Source organism: Opisthocomus hoazin, chromosome 3, assembly GCF_030867145.1.
Source record: "Opisthocomus hoazin isolate bOpiHoa1 chromosome 3, bOpiHoa1.hap1, whole genome shotgun sequence".
Lineage (NCBI taxonomy): Eukaryota > Metazoa > Chordata > Aves > Opisthocomiformes > Opisthocomidae > Opisthocomus > Opisthocomus hoazin.
Window position 1 is genome coordinate 49,678,800 of NC_134416.1, and position 23,990 is coordinate 49,702,789.

A 23,990-nucleotide genomic window follows, 5' to 3' on the forward strand; every position below is an offset into this window, starting at 1 on the left:
GCATCTTTTTTAATTCATGGAAGTGAAGTTGCAAACGTGACAGCACCATCCAGACTAAATTTTGTATGTTCTCCTCTATGGCTAATGGGTCAGCAGTGCTTCTTCTACTATCAGTGGTGCTAACTCTTGCTACTTTATTGTGTTTCACATTATTATGCTATTTGTCATTATGACATAATATATGTGAATCCACGGTGCATCTGGATCTAGTTTCGCTCCCTCACTTGCTGCTAAAAGAGCATAATAACAGAGGAAGAGATACACAGACAGGCAACCAAGCAGACCAAAGATGTACCACTTCTGTTCAATGAGTGACAAACAGGCAAGTTCTCTACAGCCAGGAGAAAGGACAATGAAGGGATATGACAGAGACTTCTATGAAGTCCTGAGCAAGCACTGAAAAGGTTATTTGGGAGTGATCTTTTTCACTTTCCCAGAACAAATGTATTTGGGGTAAACCATCCAGGTTCTAGGCGGCCGATTCAAAAGAGATGCAAGAACAAATGTGTTCTTCACACAACAGGTATCTAAACTGGGGATCTCATTGCCACAGGATGTTATGGATCTAAAGAGCTAGAAAGGGTTAAAACTGATTGAATATATTAATGGAAGAAGAACTTTCAGGGGCTGTTGAACACCGAGGCGCCATCCCTGGTGCAGGCATTCCCTGAGCTGCAGTCACAGAAGGCTGGTAACTACATTAAGAGAATGTCACTGCATTGCTGCCTATTTTTATATTCTTCCCAAAGTAGGTAACATTTTTTACTGCCAGAGACAGGATCCTGGGCTGGCTGGACCTTGAATCTGATCCAATGTATCTGTTTCTGTGATCTTATATTAACTTTCAGTAGGAGAGAAAAAAGAGGGGACATTTTAGTACTCAGGGCTTTTAAACTTTGAAGCCTCTATGTTCAGTTCCCAGAGTTGAGTAAAAAGAACTTAAATCTTATACATATCATATCAATATAATGATTTTTGAGTGATTTGGAATTCATGAATACCTGGGCTGTATTGCATAGTAAACCAGAACTTTGATATCTCCGAAGAGCCCAAAATAGAGCATAGATAGCAAACATATTCACAGCTGTTTTCTGACAATCTTGAAGTACAATAGATTGCACCATTACTTTGTTGCAATCTCTGATTTTCAGATAAGATTCTGGCAGCATTATAAACCAGTAGTTCTTTCTCCACACTTATTTTTCTTAAAAAATACCAAAAATCAGCTGAATGTCCTTGGCAGTTTTTTACAAATTGTTCAGGACCTCCCTCTGTTAAGTATCACATTTGTGTTTTTATATTATCAATCATAACTCCACTTGACTCAAATTAAAAAATTCTAATTAAAAGATTAAGAAAGTGATTTGTTCTACTGCAGTTCTGAATCCAAGGGAGAGGCATTGAAGGAAGTTGTTAATTTGAGCCACAGTATGGTACTGTGCGCAATTTTATTTTTCCACTCTTCCTTCATTTGAAGCTCTGATTAATAAGTCATATTCACAGGGGTCAGAAGGGAGAGAGAGAAAAAAAAGAGAGATTACTGCTCAGATTTATCAGACTGTATAGGAAGCAGGTTCAAACATTTCTTTGATTATCTCCGCTGGCCAGGATGAGATATGGTCTACAGTTCATGGCTCATTCCTCATAACCAGTGAGGCAGAAATGCAATGCAATGAAAATTGATCTATAGAACATATTCGATTAGCGATATATGAGCAAAGAAATTAGTTCTGAAGAAAGTGAAAATTGAGAGCATTATACCAGGACAAGTAGACATATAGACAGAGAGACAGACAGACAGGCACAATTTTTTCCTCCAGAAAAACAGATAAGGTTAGCACTGGACAGATTCACCAAGCAAAGAGGTCATTGCTTCATCTACCTCTGAATCTCGCTATAGAGATTCAACTAAAGAAATAGAAAAGCAAAAATTAAAATCTCTAATTTATGATTGTGCTCTTTTAAGAATTATCAGAAGAAGGCATTTTGGAGAAATGAAGAGTGGCTTCACTGTTAAAGAAGGTCTTGTTGCAGCAAAATACGTCTTCAGTTCTTTGTTTTGCCTTCAACTTCTGTTCGCGTAAGGCAAGGGACATCACTTACATGGGTACTAATCACCAGCATTCGGTGAGAATTTATTTAATGCAAGGAGTGCTTTGATTTCCTTGGGCAACAGGTTTATAACAGCATAAAAATATGTAGGGGAAATAGATGCCTTCCCTCTTATCTGAAATGTGGGTCTCTTACGTGGTCACTTGTATGTTCTCAGCAAGGTAATAACAAATGATCTTCCCATCTGTGCAGGCTCACTTGTATAGTACAGAAGAAAAATAACTTCTGTTGTTTAGACGAGCAATGAGAGAACACGGAACAACTCAGGATAAGCAAACGCTCAAGGCTAAAGCCATAGAGTGTTCAAGAGCATGCATAGACTGAAACGTGTTCATATAAAACATTCATGGACTACTTTAAGAAGTGAAATCATAAACAATTGAGTCTAGTTGTCAAAAAATCATGGAGACAAAAGAGGTTAAATGTTTAGAATAAATTTTTCATTGCAAATAGCTCAAGTTATTCATATACATTATTTTGCAAGGAAAGTATTTATCGTTCCCTTTGGGTCTGTTAAGCCGTCTCCAGGTATTTCCATTTTCCATGCCACCCCCTATTTCAGCACCTACATATGCTTACAGATTTTTGCTATGATTTGTTTCTATGACTGTACTTTTCTGACAGACTTCTAATTGAAAGCAGCATGGTAAACTGTAGGAAGCCTTATCACCATAGTCCCGCTGTGGCTGCTGCAGAAAGTCAGTCTGTCTGCACAGCCTATTTTTGTGCTGTCCCTGAGCCACAACTGTGCCCTGCACAGCCGTAAATCAGAGGCGAAGGCTGCCGACAAGCAGCCGGCGATGTCTCTGCCGCGGCCACGGTTGGCTCGGCAGGGTGGCCATGCTCCAGCACCGCCTTGCCTGGGGCCGTGCAGTGTGGCACTGAGTAGGCAGGTACAGCTCCTGAAGGGACCTGCTCCCACTTCATGTCAGGGTGAATCTGGTCCAAACATCTCAGCCGTGGGCTGATCCTTCCCTTTGTTTTCACGTTCCCATTCAATGAAAACCAGCTAGCAGCCAAAGGACCAAGAGGCAGCCCTAGCCTCTTTGATATCATGTCATGTTTTTTCACTCCTCTCTCTACAGAAAAGGAGACCCTGCCAACAGCACGCAGCAAAGCAGGCTTGTCCGTAGTGGTGCCTGTGCTGGGGTGGCCCCGTGCATGATCTCGCAGCCACTCTGCAGGTAGAAGACCAGACATCTGGGGATTTATGTTTTCTGGCAGCGAGAGGGCAGTTCCTCTTGACATGCAATGTGGTGGGAGAGAGTAAAGAGCTAAAAATGCCACAATGGAAGAAGTCCACTTAAAAGCAGGTGTAAAATTGTGCATGTTTTCAGTCCCAGGATGCTGCAGGGGAATCCAAGGGCACATTTTGTAATGAAAGTACAGACTTCTGTTAATACACCACCTGCCTGTACACAGCTTATGACTGGCTGACAGTTCTGCCAGCTCCCTGTTTTGAGGTGACAGAAGCTTGTTGTTTTCTGCGTCATGTGCCCTTAGGTCTTGAGCTAATGTTTGTGGAAGGACAGTGGAGGACCCTCCTCTGTCTCCACTCACCCATGAACCAGGCCAGGAGAGACACCAGGGTTGAGATTACCTCTCGGCACCTCACCTTTGGAAACTCATGGATGTCTGGCAGGTTGTAATTGCTTCTGGTTGAAACAATGATGGCTGCAAGTATCCCAGTGTGTTAATATACTGTGTTATTTACAGACTTGTTTGCTGGGCCAAGGTAAACACTCAGCAACTGAGTCTTCACGATCTGAACTTTTCTCTCTTACTCTGAAATTTTACTTTACGTTCTTACAATATTTACCACCACTGCTGTGTTTATTCAATTTGCTGTGTGCCTCAGATTAAGCTACTCTTCTGGTGCTTCACAGTCAATGCAGCCTCACTGACGAATGGGAGATTCCACACCCAGCATTACTCATCCGCAGAAGCATGACAAGAGCGCTCCGAGGCCAAAGGAAACGATGCCAGGCCTATTTTCTGATTTGCTTTTATTCAAGGCACTTCCATTGACTCTCTTCCACTTACAGAACTATTGTTGTCTCGGAATTTTGCATGAACTAAAAATAAAGGCAGCAGAACCATCCTCAGTTTTTGAAGGAAAGATGCTCTAGGTTAGATCGTAGCACAAGGCCATATTCAAAGCGCAGTGATATGCTCTCCTTTGCCACCAGCGGGGTGTGGAGGGCAACTGGGCACAGTCTGGCTTTCTCATCAAAATCCCCCAAACTCACATCGCGAATTAACACCAATTTGCATTCAGTCTCGGATGAACCTGTGTACCTTGCAAGTATGCATGTGGGGATCTTCTGTATTACCCACCATTTTTGATCTGAGCACCTTCCCTGCTAAGCCCTGCTGCACTGGCGTAGCTGTATTTCTGTTGCAGAACCTAGAACCACTTCTAAAAGCGTGCAAACAGAGGCTGTATAGGTAATGTGCAAAAATCGTGTGGGTTTTGAGTTTGTTTTTAAAACCTAGATTGAGCACTGTGACATCAAGATGAAAGTGTAGGACACTTGACAAAAGGACAAGGAACAAGACTGAAAGAGGAAAGGAGGAAAAGAAAGATGACAGAGGCCCTTTAGATACTACACTGCATTAATTACACTTGAACTACATGGTAAAAAGAGAAAACAAAGTGAAATGTTCCATCCCAGCGATGGGCAGTTGGTGCACTTGGAGATGTGGTGACATACCTAAAGCCACCCAGGAAACCTGCAGCAAACATAGGAATAGCCCTTTCCTGTAAATACTTTGACTGTTCAAATGTTTTTAACTTGCTAAATACCTCTTCTCAGTCCTCTGGGGATATGACTGTGCATCAGGATCGGCCCTGTTGGGGCTATAGAGTCCATCAGTATGGCTGAGATTCTGAAAACTATTAAAAAGTATAAATACCGTTGAGGATCTTGGCTAAGTTAGCAGTGGAAGGGAATGCAAGCAAAAAGGACTAGCTATGCTAATATTTGTGTTAGGCATTTAAGCCTAGATATGCTTGCAGAGGTTTGACAAGGCAGAGCTAAATCCTTACGCAGTCCGCTACGCCCTGGGCCATTGCTCCTGATCAGCTGGGTCCCCAGGGTGCCCTGCAACCAGCAGCAGGACCAGCAGAGCAGCCTGGGGCAAGCAAGTAAATGCCTCGTCTTGTAGAAATCGATAGCAAAACTCATCCAGCAGAGCTAAGATTTTTCCCAGGATGTTTTCTCAAGGTTTTTCTTGACTGCTTTGCTTTCACAGCTACATGTTTCTTCTGCCTTCAGTCTGTGACACAACTGGGGTAGAAAAGTAAATTTTTAGCTTCAAAGGCTTTTCTCACCTTACCTATTTCCATCACTGGTGGCTGGCTGTCACCAAGTAGAAGGAATAGTCCTTTGTACTGTATGACCTGCAGAGATTTTTCCTCACTGCTTATATTCTAGTGTAGTAGTTAAAAAAAAGCAGCATTCCAAAACCAGCACACTTTTTTTAAAAATGCAGAAAAAGAAAATGACATTAACACCATATTTTAAAAAGAAGATGTATATTTGTCTGTCAACTTCATGTGCCAAAAATTCCGTCTTTCTTACCAAAAACTTCACACCTCCTACGAGCTCAGAATGTTACCAGACCTAGAAATGCGCATTGAAGCCATCCTCCCCACCACAGATGACTTTGTTCCATGCATCATCTACAAAATTTAGGACTGTATATTACAGTAACCTGAACAAAAAGTAATATGTGAGCTGAAACGGGTAAAAATGAGAAGCTGAGGTTCAGTGAGATAATATCTTCTCTGAAAGTCAGGGCCACGTTTTCCTTGACCTGCATGTCCAGAGTTAGCGCAAGTTTTTTACCCCTGCTTCTTTACCTGTGGAACAGAGCTAATGCTGCTGATTCATTCACCTCTGTAGAGCACAGCGTGCAACAGCAAGTGCCACAGATTCGCTCAGATATAACGATTCTTAAAGAGTAATCTATGCATTCATTTAAGGACATGCTCGCCTTTCCAAGCCAGCCTTTCCAGAGGCAGCCGCTGGTGTGAGAAGTGCTTTCACTAGGAATATAAACTGGTCAGGAGAACAACAAAAGACCCAAACCAACAAAAACCACCCCAAAGAGGGAAAACCCTTCTTAGTTTTTGAATTAATAGTGTTTTGTTGTATCATTGGAACATAAAGTTTTCAGAGCTCAGGGAACATGACCTCAAAACCAAAAGGAAGAAATAACTCCCAGGTCTTGCCAAACCCACTTCTCACCAAAGGCAGGTGAAGGAGGCCAGGAGGAGTGCTCTCCAAAAGAAAAATCACGATTCCCAAACTTTATTCTCACTGATTTGTTGTTTCTTTCTGCAGGAGCAGATCCAGAAATTTAATGGCTGCCCGGCAGTAAGGACAAGCTCTGCTCTGTTTCCTTCTTCAGCTTGTGGAAAGTCCCATTTGCACACAGTCCAGACGAGTGCTGGGGGAGGGGGTGGATGGTTTTCTTTGCTAATTTTCCTCCCTAGGGTGGGTAATGATTTCTCAGAGCTAATACGTCCTGACAGACATAGTCATACTAGCGCTCACAATCTGCATCTCTGTTGGCCAGCCGGGGTCATGGTTTGGAAAGCTGATCTCTTAATCATTTTATCTGATGGATGTCGCCTGCTACAAATCGACAGTTGTTTGAGGTACTGATATTGACCTCTTCTGTTCTCGCTGATGCAGGAGACAGATATTCCGTGGGGCTCAGTCAGCCAGAGACGAGGGTGTCTGTGGCAGCGTAGCAGTTTGACAGTCGTTTTATAGATATAAAACTGCATTTGAACTCTTTTGGTGTGTTGGCAATTGGCAGACCCTAAAGCTGTGCATGGCACAAGTCCCACATAGTACTGTACGTCACACCTTCCGTAGGACTTTGAACTTTGTGAACTGCAAATCACAGGCAAGGCTTGACCATTCAATACCCTCGGCAGACATTGAACTCTGATAGATCAGAGCAGCTAAAAAGCAGCAAAAAGCCAACATTTTCCCTGAATCCAAGTGTTCCCTTTAAGTGAAATTATTTCCTATAGTTATGAACCGTATTAGTCTGTACATTTCTGTACTAATGCTGTTAAAAACAACCTGGAGCATGTACTAGATGCAAGTCAGTAGCCAGAAAGATTATCTCTTGACTCTTGCCCTATTCCATACCATGTTTAGTTTGCAAATCAGATGTTTAATAATAAGTATATTTGCTGACCAAAAGACAGAATGCAGAAGAAGGGGAATGACCAGAATGTAAGAGACACCATTTCCTTTATGTTAGAAACTGGCAGACGTTGAAATGCCGGCTGTACTCTGCAGGAATTGTATCTTCCCTTTTCCCTTCCTTGCCAGTTGAGTTTTACTGCAGCTTCTACTACAGCACAGTGGAACTCCCTTGTTCTCCAGGGCGCTGCCAAGGGGCAGGGCCGGGAGACATTCAGTAGCTTGGAAGGCAGCAGAAGTGTCCTGGGGGAGGACGTGCAACAGGGCTGCCGTTGCTGCCTTGATTATCTCACTGCGGCAGAAGCAGGCGTAGGAAGAAGATCTGCAGAGAAGGAGGATGTGAAAAGATGTGTGGATATGGCAGGATATTTTATGAGACATTAGCCTGAATGGCTCCACGATGTGGAATTTTACTTGGCATTAGTGGACTTTTGTATAAAAATTAAAGCAGACAGGAAAGGGTAAGAGTTTAGATCTGAGCTGCAGCACTGAGATGAATGACCTAGCAGGAGTGCACAGGCTAAACCCGGACTGCTCCCTGCACTGTACGCTCCCTTTTTAGAAGTGTGAAAATAGTGGAAACAGTGTCTGAGAAGACGAGCCAGAAATACATCATTTACATTGCTAAAGCAAATTAATACCAGGAGGTACTTTTCCCTTACAAATAGGCCTCAGGAGATTGATCTAATTAATTACTCTTGGTTGTACAAGCCTGACCCTTCTGCCTCTAAGTCACCACGGCAGAGAGACGACTGAGTGCAAAGGGTGAAACAAATGGAGCTGCGTCAAGAGAGCGAAGCTGGGGCATGCACCGAGCCTGGGATTCGGGCCGAGGGCATCTCCTAGGACCCGTAATGACAGGGTGCAGGTGGCAGCTAGGCTCCCTTGTGAGCCCTCGGGGGAACGAAGCCTTAAAACCGCCGTAACAGCAGCTGATGCAGCAAGGTGCTCTCCTTCGGTAAAAATCACTGTTCAAAGCATATAAGTGGCTAAAGTATTTCTACTGTTAATTCTACAAGAAATACAGAAATCATTGCTTTGAATAGTTAAAATTGTAGGCTGGCTGAGGAAATGGCTAACCCTTAAAATAGTCAAAAGCGAGCGGCTGCCCTTTGCTGCAACATCTTCTCCTGGTAGTCCTTATGCTGGGGAAACGGGATCTGAAGCGGCGACAAATTATTAGTAGGTGCAGGGCAATGGCACTACCCTTGCTGAAAACACACTGGGAGCATGTCTCGAGGGACTTCAGGGAGGACAGAAACATCAGGCCTTGGGGCTGTTTGGCTACATTCACCTGAAGTGGAAAAAAGTGGCTTTTCTACTCGCCTTCTCCACTGAAAGACCCAGGTCTGCGGGGGCGAAGGGAGAGGTCTTTTGGGGCTAGTGCATGCCCGGCTACAGGTACCCTACGGCAGCATGGACAAAGGAAAAATATGATAATCTTCATGATAAAGGGTGAGGCAGAACTTGCTTTACTTTGTGTCTTCTGAAAGATTATCATGACACCACCAGGAAAGGGCCATGCAAAGTGAGGTACAGCTCTGGTTTCATGGTACGGTGATACTGGTTATTAATTTTGGTATCACTGGATACCCCACCCATTTACACCTATTGCTAAGCATTTTTAATATTTTTCATCATTGGTACAAAGCATGATCTAACTACTACCAAAATCAATTTTTTGTAGTAGAGATTTCACCATCTTTGTCTCGTACTTTGTCTAAGCCTCAATGAGAGCAGTATGATCTCTGGTTCCTGGAGCTCCGAATCAACTAGTGAACAAAAAATTTCCTTGATACTGCCTTACCACCCCATTAATCAAATGTGCTTGTTGTTATTAATTGTTGTTACCATCAAGCTTCTTTATTCCTCCCGAAGGTATCATGGGGACCATTGTCCTTAGTTCATCAACACATTTTACAGCCATTTCTGCTAGGAAGCACCACACAGGGACGTTGCACAGGGAGGGGTGAGAAATGCCTGTGGCGAAGGACTAAGTGCAGACTGCAATGGGTTTTAGCTGTTGGGGCTATGAAGCGCCCAGGCTTGGGGCTGCGCAGGCAGGGCCTGGAGCCACGTGGGTAATTTGGGCATGTTCTCCTCAGCAGAGAAGAGGAGAAACCTCTGGCCGTGCTGACTGATTTCTGGAAACTGTGAATTTGGATTCCAGGGAGATTTGTTGGGGTTTCTTTATGAGCTGAGTGAGGAGAAATGTGACCAGAGCAGCTGTATAAAATCCATTTTGCAGAATAAGAAGGAGGATGGCATAGCTGGCCAAGGAGCTGCACTGTGATCTTTGGCCGAGCTTTGCGCAGCGTGACAGCAGCACATCGTCTCCTGCGCAGGGAAGCCGCGGCAGGAACGAAACGATTTACTTATGCATAACTTAAAGTTTTGCCTGCTTGCTCACCGTTCAGTATGTTACTCCAAAGCAGTGGATAAAGTAACTTTGAAAGTCCTGGTGGATGCCCAAACAAAATAAGCTGGTTTAGCAAGCGTACCGCAACAGCTTAACCGGCGCTAGTACAAATGCTGACACACTGGAATAGCCCTGTCAGCACGTTACCTCGCGTCTGGCAACAACCTCCAGCGCTGCCCAGGCTCCTGGAAACCCCACCTCGCTCCAGCAGAGAGGCATTTGTAGAACAACACTGAACAGCCTGGCATTCGCTTGGCTTGGCCAGTCCCCCGGGGACTGGGAAACCTCTGCAACAGCATCGCTCCAGGTCACAGCGCCCAGCGTGCGTGCTGCTCCGCGCCCTGCTTGCCAGGCAACCGAGCGCTGGGAGAAGGACGGGTGTGGGTGCGGAGGGAGGAGGCTCCTGCCCTGCCTGCTCACACAGCCTCTGCGGTGGAGCAGCCAGAGCTGCGAGAGTTAACGTATCCATCCCGACTTCTCGATCCTGCAACTCGTGTTTCGGCTTGATTTCTGTCCTCTGATAATTATAAATAGAAACCGACAGCAAAGAACACATTTGACAGCAACTCAGTTTTGTTAATTAGAGTCTTCTCTTGAAAGCTGAGATAGATCTGGAAGGCACAAGGCACGTGAGTGTCCCCCCTGCTGTCCCCCAGCCACGTGCATGCGCGCACATGCACCCTCTTCCCCTTCCCTGCCTGAGTCTGATGTCTGTGGAGTTTTGGGCTGATCGCATGTATTCAAATGCAGTTTATTAAAAAAATTAATATATGACATAACTGTAAAGCTCTCACTTTAGAACGAGTTAATGCTACTGCCCACCTTCCTGTGTGCATTCTTTTTTCCCTTTTAGCTATGCCAGTATCTCTCTGAAAAGGAAATTTTCTCTTACAACTGTTTTTCAACCAAATCCATTTTTAATCTATAAAATAATTAAACTAAATAATAATAATAAAAAATTAAAAGGACATGATTTTTTCATAATAAAACTGTGCACGAAATTGGACAAACCGAGTTAGTACATGTGACATTCAAATAGATTTTAATGGTGACCATCCATGACAAATAGTTTGAAGTGGTGATGTGGCTCTTTGTAACCTTTCCTTCTGGTGCATTTAAAAAGCTCGAATACAATTTTTTGAAAAAGAAAAAACTGTCTCCATATTTTTTTCCCTGTGACCTCAGAACGGCAGTGAAGCCAGATCTGTTCTCCTTTGCTTTTGCAGGTGCTGGTCGGCTGGGAACCGCAGCTGTCACAGGTGATAAGAAGTGCTGCAGCCTATAAGCTTACATGGAGGCACCTCGAAACGTTAATTTATCACTGCATTAAAGTGGGTATTTGAGAAAATAAACAAATGAACAAAGGCCCTTTTCACATTCGCACTTATGCTCTTTTACACCAGTTTTGTGCTGGAACGGACTGTGAGCTCGGGCGAGTTTACATTCTCAGCCCCAAGAATTTACAGGCTGCTGGGAAGCTCCTGTCCTTCTTCACTGCTTAGCCTTGAGACTCCTCTGAAGCTGTAATTTATCCAGCTTCCCAGACACACGAATTCTCAAGGCTGGACAAGAGGTAAATGTCTCATGCAGAAAACAAAGACACTCTTGAGGAAGCAAAACTTCAAAGCCATGGAAGTCAAGGCCTTCGCTACGGAAGAAAAGGGCTTGGGAAAACCAATTCATCTCTTTCGGCGGTCACAGTCCATGCCTTGAGAGTCTCGCTGAAATCCAACGTTAAGTTAAACTGCGGGACGGAGAAGGTGGTAGACCCTGCTGCGAGGAGGAAAGTCATGACTCAGGACCAGGTTTCCCAGAGCAGGGGTGGAGGATGTCCTGGAGAGCTCGCGCTGCAGGCAGATCTTCAGCCTCCAGCTGGAGACAGCACACAGGCACGAGCACTCTGTGCTTCCCGTTGCTGGGAGGATGCGGTACTGGACACACAGGACTGGGACTGCTGTCCTGGGGTGTGAGGAGGTGGCTCCGACCCCACCAACGTCCTGCTGGTGAGACGAGCCCAGCCAAAACGTGGGTCGTGTGGACTGACCGGGGCTCGGAGGAGGACGCCGTGTAGCAGGGATGGGCCCATGCTTGGAGATGTTGGAACAACTTGTTAGATTAGGAGAATGAAGGAGAGAAATGCAGCAGTGGCAGCGAGAATGATGATTTTTGGCCATAAATTGAAAATATAAGCCAACAGTGGGGTTTTAGGTATGACTTTATGTTAAGGACAATGTTTTAAATATCCCTTTTGTCTTCATTTATAGTTTGCCCATGAAAACTCAGGGAAATGCTCCAAAATAATTCCATAGAGATTTTTATTCTTTCCTGGTCTTACTCACCTCTGCCCTTTAGTTCTGCTGTTTCCACCGAAGACCTGAAGGGACACAGAGAAAATCACGGGACCAAGACTGCGTGCACCAAGCCGCACGGTAGCTGGGGCTGATGGCTGAAAATCACGCTGCGTGCCAGCGCCTTGGCTCGCATCACGCCAGGATTATTGTCTCTACACGCAGAGGAAAGAGCTGTTCACAATTCTCAAGCATGATGCCATGCCAAAAATCTGTGCTTGCAGGGTTTTTTTTGGTCATGAAAAATGTAACACGGCTTTTCCATTCCTGCAATTATTTTATACAGGAAAGTCCTTATCTGCAATAAATAAACTCCAGCCTTTCGAGTTTATTTTACTGCATATTTATTTTTCCTGAATTCTTCTAGTTTTACTGCTTCGCTACTTAATTTCTGCTTTACTAGGTGAAAAAGCCAGGATACAGCTGTTCGTGGAAATGCAGCAGGCTTTTTTTGAAGACAGTTGTGCTGATGACTACTGTAAAGAAATACATACACATTCATGTGTTTGTTCATTTTCTACAGTTATTTGTATGGGTTTCGCATTTACTCTCTCTAACGTCCACTGCTGCAGGTTTGCATTTTTTAAAAATCAACTATTTTTTTTCCTGCTTCACATCTGTTGCATGTTGCGTTTCAGATTCTTTAGAAATGTAAGGCAAAGCTGGAAGTTTCTTCATATTCTATGACCCAACAGTCTATCACACTGGTCTTGATCCCGTGTTTCCAAAAATCAGAGCCTTATCTTTCAGATCAGGGGATAATGGACCAGGCCAATATTCTTCTGTGAGGACCGGAATTGTATTGGTTTATTTTTCCAAGTCTTACTATGTCACATTTAAACAAGTATAAATAATGTCAGCAGAGTATAACTAATGTTAATTTCAACTCAGATAGAAACTTTAACCCCCATAGATAGACACGACAACTAATGTAAAGGAGACGTACATCTCCAGCAGGTCCTCACCCTGGTTTCCAAGACGCTTAGCTATCCTTCCACAGTTTGAAGGGGTATCAACTCCTCTCACTGCGAATGGTAGGCATACAAGTGAAGTCTCCACTAGGACAGATCTTGCTTCTTGCATGATTATGTTGTATATCACCCTTATTTAGCAACAGATCTTTGTGGATTTTATGTGATTTCAGACCTTGCCTGACTTTGACTTCAAGGACCAAACATAGAAGCGAAGGCATTGGAGGGAGCAAGGTACGGACTAGGACTGGCTGGGGTGGGTATCTTTAATTTTCACAGTGTGACTTAATTTATGAACACTGCCAACCTTCTGCTGAAAACAAGTGCTTGCAGAACAATTCTGAAGCTTTACAGGGGAAAGAAATCACACTTTTAATCCATGCTGGATTTTTTAGGAATACTCCATACCTCTTTTAGGACTGCATTGTATAAGGAAAACTTCATCTTCAAAAACCTGTCTACTGAAAATACTTCATATACCTGCAATTCATTTATGCTATTGTAACCAGGAACAGAATGTGGTTATAGCAAGGTGGAATCCCTTTGAAAAATAGAAGGCTTCTGTTCTACGACATCGCTCTTGCTAATAATTTCCAAATTAAATTTACATAACAATCCTTCTTTTCATACTGCTGGTCCAACAAATCAAGCTGCAACACTTCTGGTTAAGCTTTGTTCTGCAAGTATTCTGGAACTGTAATTTAATTGTCAGTTTTGGGTTGCGGGAGCATAATTAGGTTTATGCAGCTAAAGACACGTCCACACGCCTCTGTGGGAAATTAGATGAAAGGAAGCACTGTGTTGGGCTAAACTTGCCAGAATTCAGCCCAGAAATTCTAGAGCAAGCTTGCATGTCTCTGTAGATATACAGGACATTCAAAATAGGTTTTCCTGGAGTTACAGTTATGGTATCGCTAAATGGTCATGAAATACGTTCATATGCCACGAAGAATAAAAATTTTCACTACTACTGTGCCCTTCAAGAAAAGTTCTTTCTTGATCAGGGGAGCTGTGCTAGTGCTGCTTCCATCAGATGAGGCCAACGGGCAAGAACATCTTGCTGATTCTCCAAATAATAGCTACTGCCGATTCACATCTCTCAGAAGTAAACTGGCCTGAAGCCCACCAGTTCCATCTACCGCATGTCAGTGGGTGAACATCCCTGTCACCTTGTCTTTTTGTACTTTCTTCACATGTTTTTGCTCTCTGTCTCAATCACCCCTCCTCTAGAGGAGAGACACCCACCCGTGTTTGGTGTGGTCGGTCCCTGACTACCACCGCAGCAGCCGAATGCTCCAGAGATACAAAACCAAGGCTGGAGGGCTTGGTGGCTGTTGTGCAGTAAAACAGGGGCCCTCACACCAATCGCATCTTACAAAAGCAGACCTCGTGCCTGAGCTGTGAGCCAAGGAAAGGCAGCTCCTGGGGTGCAGAGGGGTACCACCTCCAGCAGGGTACGGCCAGCACTGCCTTGGGGGGCTGGCACGAGGACATGTGCTGCGCAGCTCTCGCCTTTGCCTGGTGGGGCCGGCTGCCAGTTTCATCCTCTTGTGCAGTGAAAAAGAGAAAAACCTGACCCACACAAAGTGGACAGGAAAACCCCTTACTGCATCTGACTCACCCCACGAGGTCCGGAACATCGCTTCTTAACGTAACAAGAACAAACTCATCGGTGTGTGTGTGCGTACGCCTGTCCTGTCTGTGCCAGGGATTGTACAGAGCTGGGCGTGTAAGGCTGGCTGAAGTACGGGGAACACTTCTGCAGGGTATCTACATTTCTAGGCCGTCGTTAGACAATGAATGTCCAAATGAGCCCAACAAAGTAAATACAGCAAACCAAATTGGAGCCCTCTTCTCTTCTGCATCCTTAAAAGAGCTTGTTTATTTCTTTAGCTCTTAACTCCTAGAAACAAGCCCTGAATGTTAAATGTAACTACCTAGGCAACAAGGCATGATGTAGATAGATACTCAACAAAATTCAAGTCTTCTCTTTTCCTGTTTTTTGTTAATGTGTTGATGAAGTTCTATATTCAGAGGTGAGAGAATAAATATTATATATATTATTACTGTACAGACACTCTGCAGTGAAGGACAGGGGAAGGACCTGATGCCGGTTCTTGCTCTGTGAATTACGACACAGCCCAGTGTGAAACCTCACCCCAGCATTAGGCTGGCTCATGCTTTCTGGACAAGGCCACTAGCTTTTCTCTTTAATCTGTTAGGTGACTGAAGACATGAACATTATTCCCATCTTGGAAAGCTGTCAGGGAAAACACTCCATGATTATCCATCACGTTTTATTAAAGGGTGGACCAGATGCAGTCCTGCTATCCACTCGAGAGAGCTGTTAGGGCAAACTTCTGCCAGCTGTAGCTCAGCTGTACCTAACGGCCCGGCCATGGCAGGAGCGAGCCCGCTGCCGCAGGAACTCCGCCCGGCAGTGCCCGCCAAGCCGATCAGCTGCATCGCTACCAGCAGCGCAATGGGTACGGCAAATAACGAATTGCTTCCCAAGGAAACTGGCAGCCGGCCACTGAGCAGCTACTTCAGCAGTGATCTGTTTTTCATTTGTTTTTAGTCCTCCAGGTTTGCTCCCTTTAGGTCAAGCCATGGAACCCCAACTAACATAAGACAGTTTAATTTTTCTGCTTCCAGACACCAGCAGCCTTGGTAATCCCCAGTTGCAGCCAAAGCCAGTTAGTTTTCCTCTTCATCATCACTTTGCCAGACAAACAGCCAACGCTAGAGCTGTGCAGACTTTGCATAACCTCTACAAACCCAGTTTTTAATTGGCGAACATGTGTCTTTCTGCAAACACTTCTCACAAACTCAACCATAGGAGAGTGTTCTGCACTCCTCCTTCTTGCATTTATACATGAACTCAATTAATTCACAAGAGTTTAGATCCAAAAATGTAGCAGAAAATGTGTTTCTGCTGAAGCGCCCTCCAATAAGTGTGTGACTCGGAGGGAGTGATGAGAGGATTCCCTGGAAGCAGCGCTCCCTCCAGTACTAATTACCATCTGCAATAGCCCCAATATCAGCCTTTCAGCCAAAACAAACAGGGCTCGAGCCCTTTGGTCTGCCGGGGGTCTGGGGACCGCGAGGGGCTCTGGGCAAACGAGTTGAGAGCAAGCACACCGTTATAGGTAGCAAATGTAAAACCAGCTCTGGAGAGCATGCAACGGCTTTTGAAAAACACTAACGCACTACTTCGCTGCTTCGCAGAGAAGGCAATAGGGTGGCTTCTCAGAGCTGAGGTCTGTTGGAGGGGTTCTGAGTTTATTTGCACCTGCTCAATACAGATGGTGATGAAAGCTGCTTCTTACAGCGCCTGTAAGCTCCTGTTTTTTGAGATGAAGACGGCCCTAAAAGAAGAGCGAAGACAAAAGCACAGATCTTCAAGGCTTGCTGAGCACCTGGTTCCTAGCGACAGCAGCAGTGTTATGCACATAGCATCGCTGGGGATTTAAGGCTACTGTCAGTGGCCTTAAAAAACAACAAAGCAAAAAATTAAAAAAAAAGTGGAGCAAAAAGTGGAGTGTAATTGGACTGGGCAACACCGAAGGGTGCAGGAGGAGAGGTGAGCCGGCAGGGCAGGAGGGTGCGAACGCTTTTGGTGAAACCAGGGAAGTTTTGGATGGCCAAAGGAAATTTCTTGACCTGAGTGAGGGACTACACGCAGGAGAAACTCCGGTCTGGGCCCCGCGGCAGCTCCTGTGGGAAGCGGGACGGGAGGGCAGAGAGAGATGCTCACCCAGGGTGGGAAATGCGCTTCCCAGGGAGCTGCTCTGCGAGGTGCTGCCGAGCGGCTCCCTGCTTTTGGGGAGGCTTCAGGCAAATCCCGTTTCACCCTGGTGTGAGATGAGTGACAGCAGAAATACAAGGACAAGCAGGGAGGTTTGCGCCCCAGGCTGGGGCGAGGGGTGGCTCTCAGGGATGGGGGGGTGCAAAGACCGAAGGCTGCGAAACGAAGGCATGCACACTCACACCCCCAGCTTGGAAACCACTTTGACCCATAGTTTTTTAGAAAGGAATGTACCGAGAGGGGCAGAAATCAAACGCAGCAGTAAGAAGAAAACCACTCCAAGCACGTACTCGCAGGGTGCCTCTCTTCTGACCGAAGGCGCAGGCTGCCCACGATGCGGGGCTGCAACGAGCGCAGGAGAAGAAACGTTAACGGGGAGGCCTTTGCGGCTGCCAATTAGCATAACAAGCAGCAGGCCTAACACATCTGCCATCTGGCCACCGCTGAGTGTTCTGTGAAAAAACGTAAGTCACGAGGAAATTAATTTGCTAGTGGTAAATTATGTTGTATTAAATAGCAAACTACATGCTGCAACGTCGCATGGCAGCGACAAAATGCGCCGTGGCCTCCTCCAGTTCCTTCCAAGACACGGGAAAGCAACTACTCTTTGCACGTTGCCCATCTTTTTAGTCTTTGTTACCTTCAAGTTGCATTAACCATCTTTTCTCAGAGTTGGCATGAAGTGGCTGCACGATTACCCTTCTTCCCTGGGCACATCCCCCAGCCTTGTCCTGGGAGGTTGCTTCCCCAAAACGGCCTTTTCTAGAAAGCTCCAGACTTGTGAGCCCTTCAGAAAGGCTTGTTCCTGCCTGGGACCCGTTTGTCAGCGGCTGGTACCTCTCTCGGGGGAGTGGGAAGCCGGTAAGAGGCACAGCCCAATTCTGCCACTTTGCCTTTCGCAGCCGACGGCGTGCTGGTGCTGTGCTGGTGGTGTGGGACAGCTGTCCTAATCCACAGGCAACTCAACCGGTGGCAGTCCCTCACAGGAGAAAGCAAAGGGGAATCCTTAATCTGCAGATTATCTGGGGTTTTAGATGGGATGATCCTGAAGCATATGAAATTCTTCAATGCATTTTTTAATCATGGAACAATGGAGATTTCTCTTCCCACCCCACCTAACCTACTTCTGCGGCAGACTCAGCTTCATATTCCTGCGATATTCTCTTGAAAGGTTTCACCCAGAACTAAGGGCTGCTTGCGAGGGAATACCCAACCACCGAGAAACAGGCCTCCCAAGCACACCTTGGCAGAGCGGCCATAGGTCCGTGTGCTGCTGAATGAGCCTCCCAGCTGCTTTTACAAAGTTCCAGATGCTTTCAGCCACCTAGTTCAGCGTTGGTGCACCCAAAATGCCAACTGCCCAGATCTAAAGACCATTTGTTTGATTGATTAACTTATTTGATATTTTACTTTATTTAAAACAATCTTATTTTTTTATATTTTTATTTCATTTTAGTGTTATTTTGTTTCCTTTTTCAGATGAAACTAATTTATTTCTTCCCGTATGAGTCTGTTTTCCTCATGGGGAGCAGAAAGTAGCTGGAGTAACCAAGAGGCAAAGAAGAAAACAGCCTTTGCCTATAAATTAATTTTCACTGCCTCCTTTGCTCCCCAACGGCCATAGGCTGATTGTGGGTTAGAAGAAATACAGCATTTTGGGATTATGCATGGATAAAACAGAGTTATCCTCATGAGCTGATGATAGGTCATCATATATTACAGTCTTGTGGATATGAATTTGGACTGGGATTGTGGAGGCAAAGTTCAGCAGATCAGGCAAATAATTTACAGTGTAAACCGATTGTCTTTATTGAAGAATGTCACCATGTAGACAGGGGAATTAGGGCAAATAAACCCTGGTGATTTATAGATTACCACAGCAGTCGACGTTGAAGGAGGAGGCAGCAGGCTGGGTTTCATCCGCTTTCCAAGACACAGGGATATGCGGCAAGTAGACAGGGGATATTTTCAGTGTGCTGCTACTGCGTTCCTTCTAGCAGACCCCACCGCACTGTAATTGACTGGCCAGTCAGCAACGCTGTCTGTACAGCTGGGGACGTCTGTCCGGCCAGAGCCCACCCGCACCACGCTGCCCGGGGAGGACCCCAGCACCGGGGGCACAGAAAGCACAGCCGGGCACTGCTGCACAGCTGCTGCTGCCATGCCCGGGAGCACTCCACCAGGATGCAGACTTGCTTCCAGTAAGAGCTCTTGCTTGGCAGCTCTGTGCTCCTTCAGGTGAGCAACCAGTTGTAATCACCAACACCCGATATGCAAAGGCAACTTAAAAGTATAATGGGAAAAATAACAAAGTCACATCCTTCTGCAATGGAAGATAACCTGTGACTATGTACAGCAAAGCCATTGAAACACACTTTTTCCAAGGTTTTACTCCTTCTAAGGACACAGAGAGAAGAAGCACAGTGGGTAAGAGAAATTACAGTGTTGCAGGTAGGGCTCTGGCTTAGGCTCCTGAGGACCAGGAAGAACGAAGAAAATGCCTGGGCCAGCGGGATGCAGGCGCTGCTCGGTGCCTTGCTCAAGGCGGTGGGGAAAGCGGTGGCAGGAGGTCTCTCGCGCAGAGGTGGAGGAGACAGCGTGGGTGAAGCAGAGACTGCTCGCTGTGCTGCGGGGAAACATTTTCCTTCCCTAACAAAAAACCCCTGCGCTTCTGCCTCGTGCAACAGGACTTCCGACACCTAAGCAAGCCACAAACATGATACGCCACAGATTACTTTTAAAAATTTTTTAATGAAGAAATAATTCCATTCCAAAATATAGACACACAATTAAATAGTTTAATCACTTCAAAATATAACATGTCCCCAGTAGGTTCCAACACACACACACAAAACAATACTTAACAGCAATACAAAAACCCCATACAATAGCAGTTCTGTTACAATACCAATGAATACCGTGACATCTTCAGTGTCTCTGTATCTGCCTCAAGCGGTGTCAAGTACAGTAGTTTTAAAAATGTCTTACAGTTAGTAGCCTCAAGATGTAACTCATCATACTTCTTTTTTTTTTTTGGTTCAAAGGTAAAAATGCCTTTTTGTCTTCAGGACACGGTGGAGTGCTCGTTGTTCACACCTCCGGCTGCTGAATTGAACCAACGTGAATACGGCAACCTGAGGTTGCAATATTTACAAGGTCTATCTACAGTAATTGCCAAAAAAAGGATGGGAGAAGATGACTGAAAGTAAAGTTGGACACACTTATGATAAATCATGATGCAACAATTTGGCTCATGCATATAAGAAAATACATATTATATCACAACAAAGGCCACACACCTTTTTATGCAGTTTAGTTAACATTACTACTTACAGACAACCCATTCTCCACCTTCGCTTTGGACATTCGAGGACCCTACACATCGTCACATCCCTGTCTCCTGATTCCAAGCCACTGGTTTCCCTCCAGTGACAGTAAAACCACCCGGAGTTTTGACTGGTGTGGTGGGTCATTGATAGTTAAGAAAAGGCCCACGCCAGGGACCTCTTCTGTAACTCCGTTTGTTTCAATGACCGCAAACCACAACCAAAATAACATTCAACAAGCAGACAAACACCAGCTGGGCAAAAACGCAGCCAGCTGAACCGCTGGAAAATGCTTAAAATAAGTATTTGGAGAGCCAAGTAAGAGGTGCTCCATCTCAGAGCTCCAGGGCCTAAGGGACCCAGAGCTCTGCTGGGGATCACCTTGATGACACCAGCCTGAGAGAAAGGCGCTTGATCCATCAACTTTTTTCTTTGCTCCTAGTCCGGAAGCCTTTGCAATGGAATTATTTTGTTGCATCTATTTTAAGCACAGCGATAATGACCACGTGGACATTAAGATGGTGGGAAGGATCTATTACTCTGGGTACAGTTAAACGTGACACGGGGTGAGTTAGTCAGCCATCGCACATAGCTGTGTTCTAGCTTGCTTTACCTCTGTTCAGGAAATGCTCGTCTGGAATCCTGAGCTGACAGCAACCTCTACAGCTTCACTGGAGTAGCTTTGAACGCGGAGTGCTAGGCACTAGTGGAGGCTCACCAGTTCCTGAGAGGAGGTCGGATGAGGGGGCATCAGGGGATATGGTGCCTGCCTTGCCAGGACGGCACATACCTCAGGAGCAAAGACCAGTGACGGCGAAAATGAAAAGCTTATGCCTTTGTATGCATTTGGATGTCTGAGGCCAAGCCCAGATGTGCAAGGAGATGCGGACAAGAGATCTGCATACGCAATAACACAATCATAGAATCCTAGAATCATAGAAAGTTTTGGGTTGGAAGGGACCCCTCGAGGTCATCTAGTCCAACCCCCCTGCAGCGAGCAGGGAAGTGAAAATACGGAAGTGAAAAATGGCAGCAGCTCTTTCACACAGATACTTGTTCCCCAACACACAGTGCCCAGGGGAGCAGCCGTGAGCCTCGAGAGTGCATGCAAACAAGCGGACTTACTGGGTCGAGCCACACAGCGATCTCACGTACATACGGCAGCGCACAGCCACGTCACCATGGAAGCGAGGACAGAGAAACCACGTTAACCTGCTTCAGATGGGTATCTCACCGCGTGCTGTAGGCAGACTGCGCTGGCGTGAAATATCTGTGCGAAACGTTTCTGTGTTCAGGGCTGTGGGACAGTGTCACTGCAGGCCACCCAGGTGCTGGGACCCGTGATGTTGCACGAGGGCAGTAACATCACGCCAGCGCGGAGGTCGTGCCGAGACGCCCCGCTGCGCTTCTCGGGCAGGCTGGGTGTCCAGCCTGCATCGCTGCCCCGTGCTCCGGCCCGGCTCCGGTTCCTGCCCCAGCTCCGACGTCTCCGCACGGCAGGCTACGTGCCGTACAGCTGTCACCGGCATCCCCGGGCAGCGTGCTGCGGGGAGGACATCCCACCCGCTCTGTCTCAGCCCCGGCTCAGGAGTGCCTCCAGGTCTGTAGTCACGGCAGAGCAAACGCGCTTTAGCTAGCAGTCTCACTGCCCAACTCCAAACAGCCAGGGAAACCCCCTTTCTCCCGCAATGCCATTCTACTTGAAAAATACTAAACCGGACAAAACTCTAATTCTGTAACTGCGTGCCTGTCCTTTTGAAAAAACCCACTGCTCTTCTTGTGCTTTTCACCGATAGCTATTCCTCCATCCAGCCCCGCACGTCTCACCACACGTTTCCAAGAGTGCATGCAGAACATCTGCTGGCTGGCTAAGGCAATACACATTCGGAAACAAAAAAGAAAACAGTTGCAAGCGCACTTTAAGCCTGTACATTTAAAGCTGAAGGCCTCGAAAATAACATGGCGGGGGGGGGGGAGGAGGAGGGGCAGAGAGATGGAAAGAGCCGGTTGTTTGTTGAACACATGCTTACTAAAGCTAAAACATCAATGAAACAATACTATGGAGGATTATACGTAACATCAGTCAGTTCAGGGATCTTATGGCACCTGTGGTTTATAAACAGCTTTAGCAACGAGTATTTCAAAACATAGTTCACAGTTTTAAGAAGATCTGTGCTGATTTAAAAACTAGATTCTATATCATTTGAATGTCACCTTTTGTATATGATATCTATTTGGAAAAAAAATATTTACACTAACTTCTATGGCTGATTTGTTAGATTATTTTGAAAGAAACATTCCTAAGTTATACATTAGCCCTAAATTAGAGAAGTTTATTATTATTTATTATTAATTATATTATTACTACTTTAGTACATTTTGTATAAGTCTTAATTTAAAGACTTGCAAACAAATTGCAAATATAGTCTGGTACTTTGTTTTTTGGGCTACTGGATATATACACTCAGGAGTATAATAATTCTGTGTTAAATGCATAATTGTAGCTTTTTATTTCTTCTGTGGAAAAAATGTACAGTGTATAGTAAACCAATCTACTAAAATCTCAAAGTATTCAGAAATCAAATTTCTATCTATAAACAGTATTGTCATTGTAAACTGAACAGGTTCAATATCATGTGCAAAGGGTTTACGTGAGTTATTAATACTGCCATCCTTTGTAACAGCAGTACGTAAGTCAGTCTGTTTTCCTCGCCGGTAATGAGCCATGTTACAGAAGATGTAGCTAATATAAGTTAGCTTTAAACAAAAGTCTTGTTGTCAAAAACACACATCTACAAACTACAACTCTTAGAACAAAAGTACTGTGCTACAGTCCTCAGAACTTAGTTATGTGATTTTTTTTGTCAAGAGACGCTGCACCTCTTGGTTCCACTCTTCTGTGAGGTTCGCAGCCGAGTTTTCTTCATCGTCTGTCCGAAAGCAGCTCTCCTCATCGTCAGTTCTCACGTAGCTTTCGTTGTCTGTCTGACTGCAGCTTGCCTGTTGAGAAATGTCGAGGGAAGGTTTTTAAAAGCACTGCTGGTTTTAAGACGCGGCACCCACACAGGCAGAGCAAGTAACGCCTTGGCCTGCTGCTTTACTGAGAGAAAAAAGGAGGAGCTGGCCAATTCCTGTGGTTATCCCTGAAAAAGTTAAAAAAGTGAAAAAGCCATTCGACCGAGGTGAGCCACAGATGTTTAAGCTGTAAACAGAATCTTACAGGGCACCTGGGAAGCTGGAAACTCTTCTTACCACCGGCGAGAAGACTGTTGCCTGCTCTGCTGTGGGGCCCTGGGGAAACTGGGTCTGCACTGACACGGATTGGCAGATGTTCCCGTCTTCCCTTCCATTTTTCCCTTCCAGGTTGCTCCATAAATAGATTATTGGTAGCGAAACTACGGATTATTCCCCCTGAGCACAGTGTTCAGCCACCTAGCTAAGAGTCACTCAGGATCAGGAGCCCCTCCTCGCGTGCAAATGTCTCACCCTTAATGTACACACCCAGGTATATTTCCCTATGTCCAAAAAGAAATGCAGTTACTTAAAAGGATGATTCTGGGTGCGACAGCTCATAAACAGCCTCATCTGCTGATGCACCAATTCCTCGGTGCTCCTCCATATTCTGAAGCGCCAATAAGTATCTTAAATTCCTGTATCGGGGGCATCAAAGTTTTAGCTGATAATGAAAATGGCTGCTAGACAACTGCTGCTCTTTCTCAGAAACACGTCAGGACCTAACAGCCAGGTAATACTGCAAACTTCTGCTTTCGGCATATTA

The 23,990-nt window shown here is 45.4% G+C and overlaps 1 protein-coding gene across 24 annotated transcripts in view; it reads right to left on the reverse strand.

Moving 5' to 3' along the window:
* Positions 1-19,941: 19,941 nt before the first annotated feature.
* DTNA (dystrobrevin alpha) overlaps positions 19,942-23,990 on the reverse strand; it is a 235,196-nt gene continuing 231,147 nt past the window's right edge. For 23 of the 24 annotated variants that reach the window (XM_075416222.1, XM_075416202.1, XM_075416204.1 and 20 more), the window contains one exon: positions 19,942-23,212. In XM_075416222.1, the coding sequence (XP_075272337.1) occupies positions 23,060-23,212 (153 nt within the window). In that variant the 3' untranslated portion in view covers positions 19,942-23,059. The remainder of the gene's footprint in view (positions 23,213-23,990) is intronic. The other variant, XM_075416212.1, reaches the window with a different exon arrangement.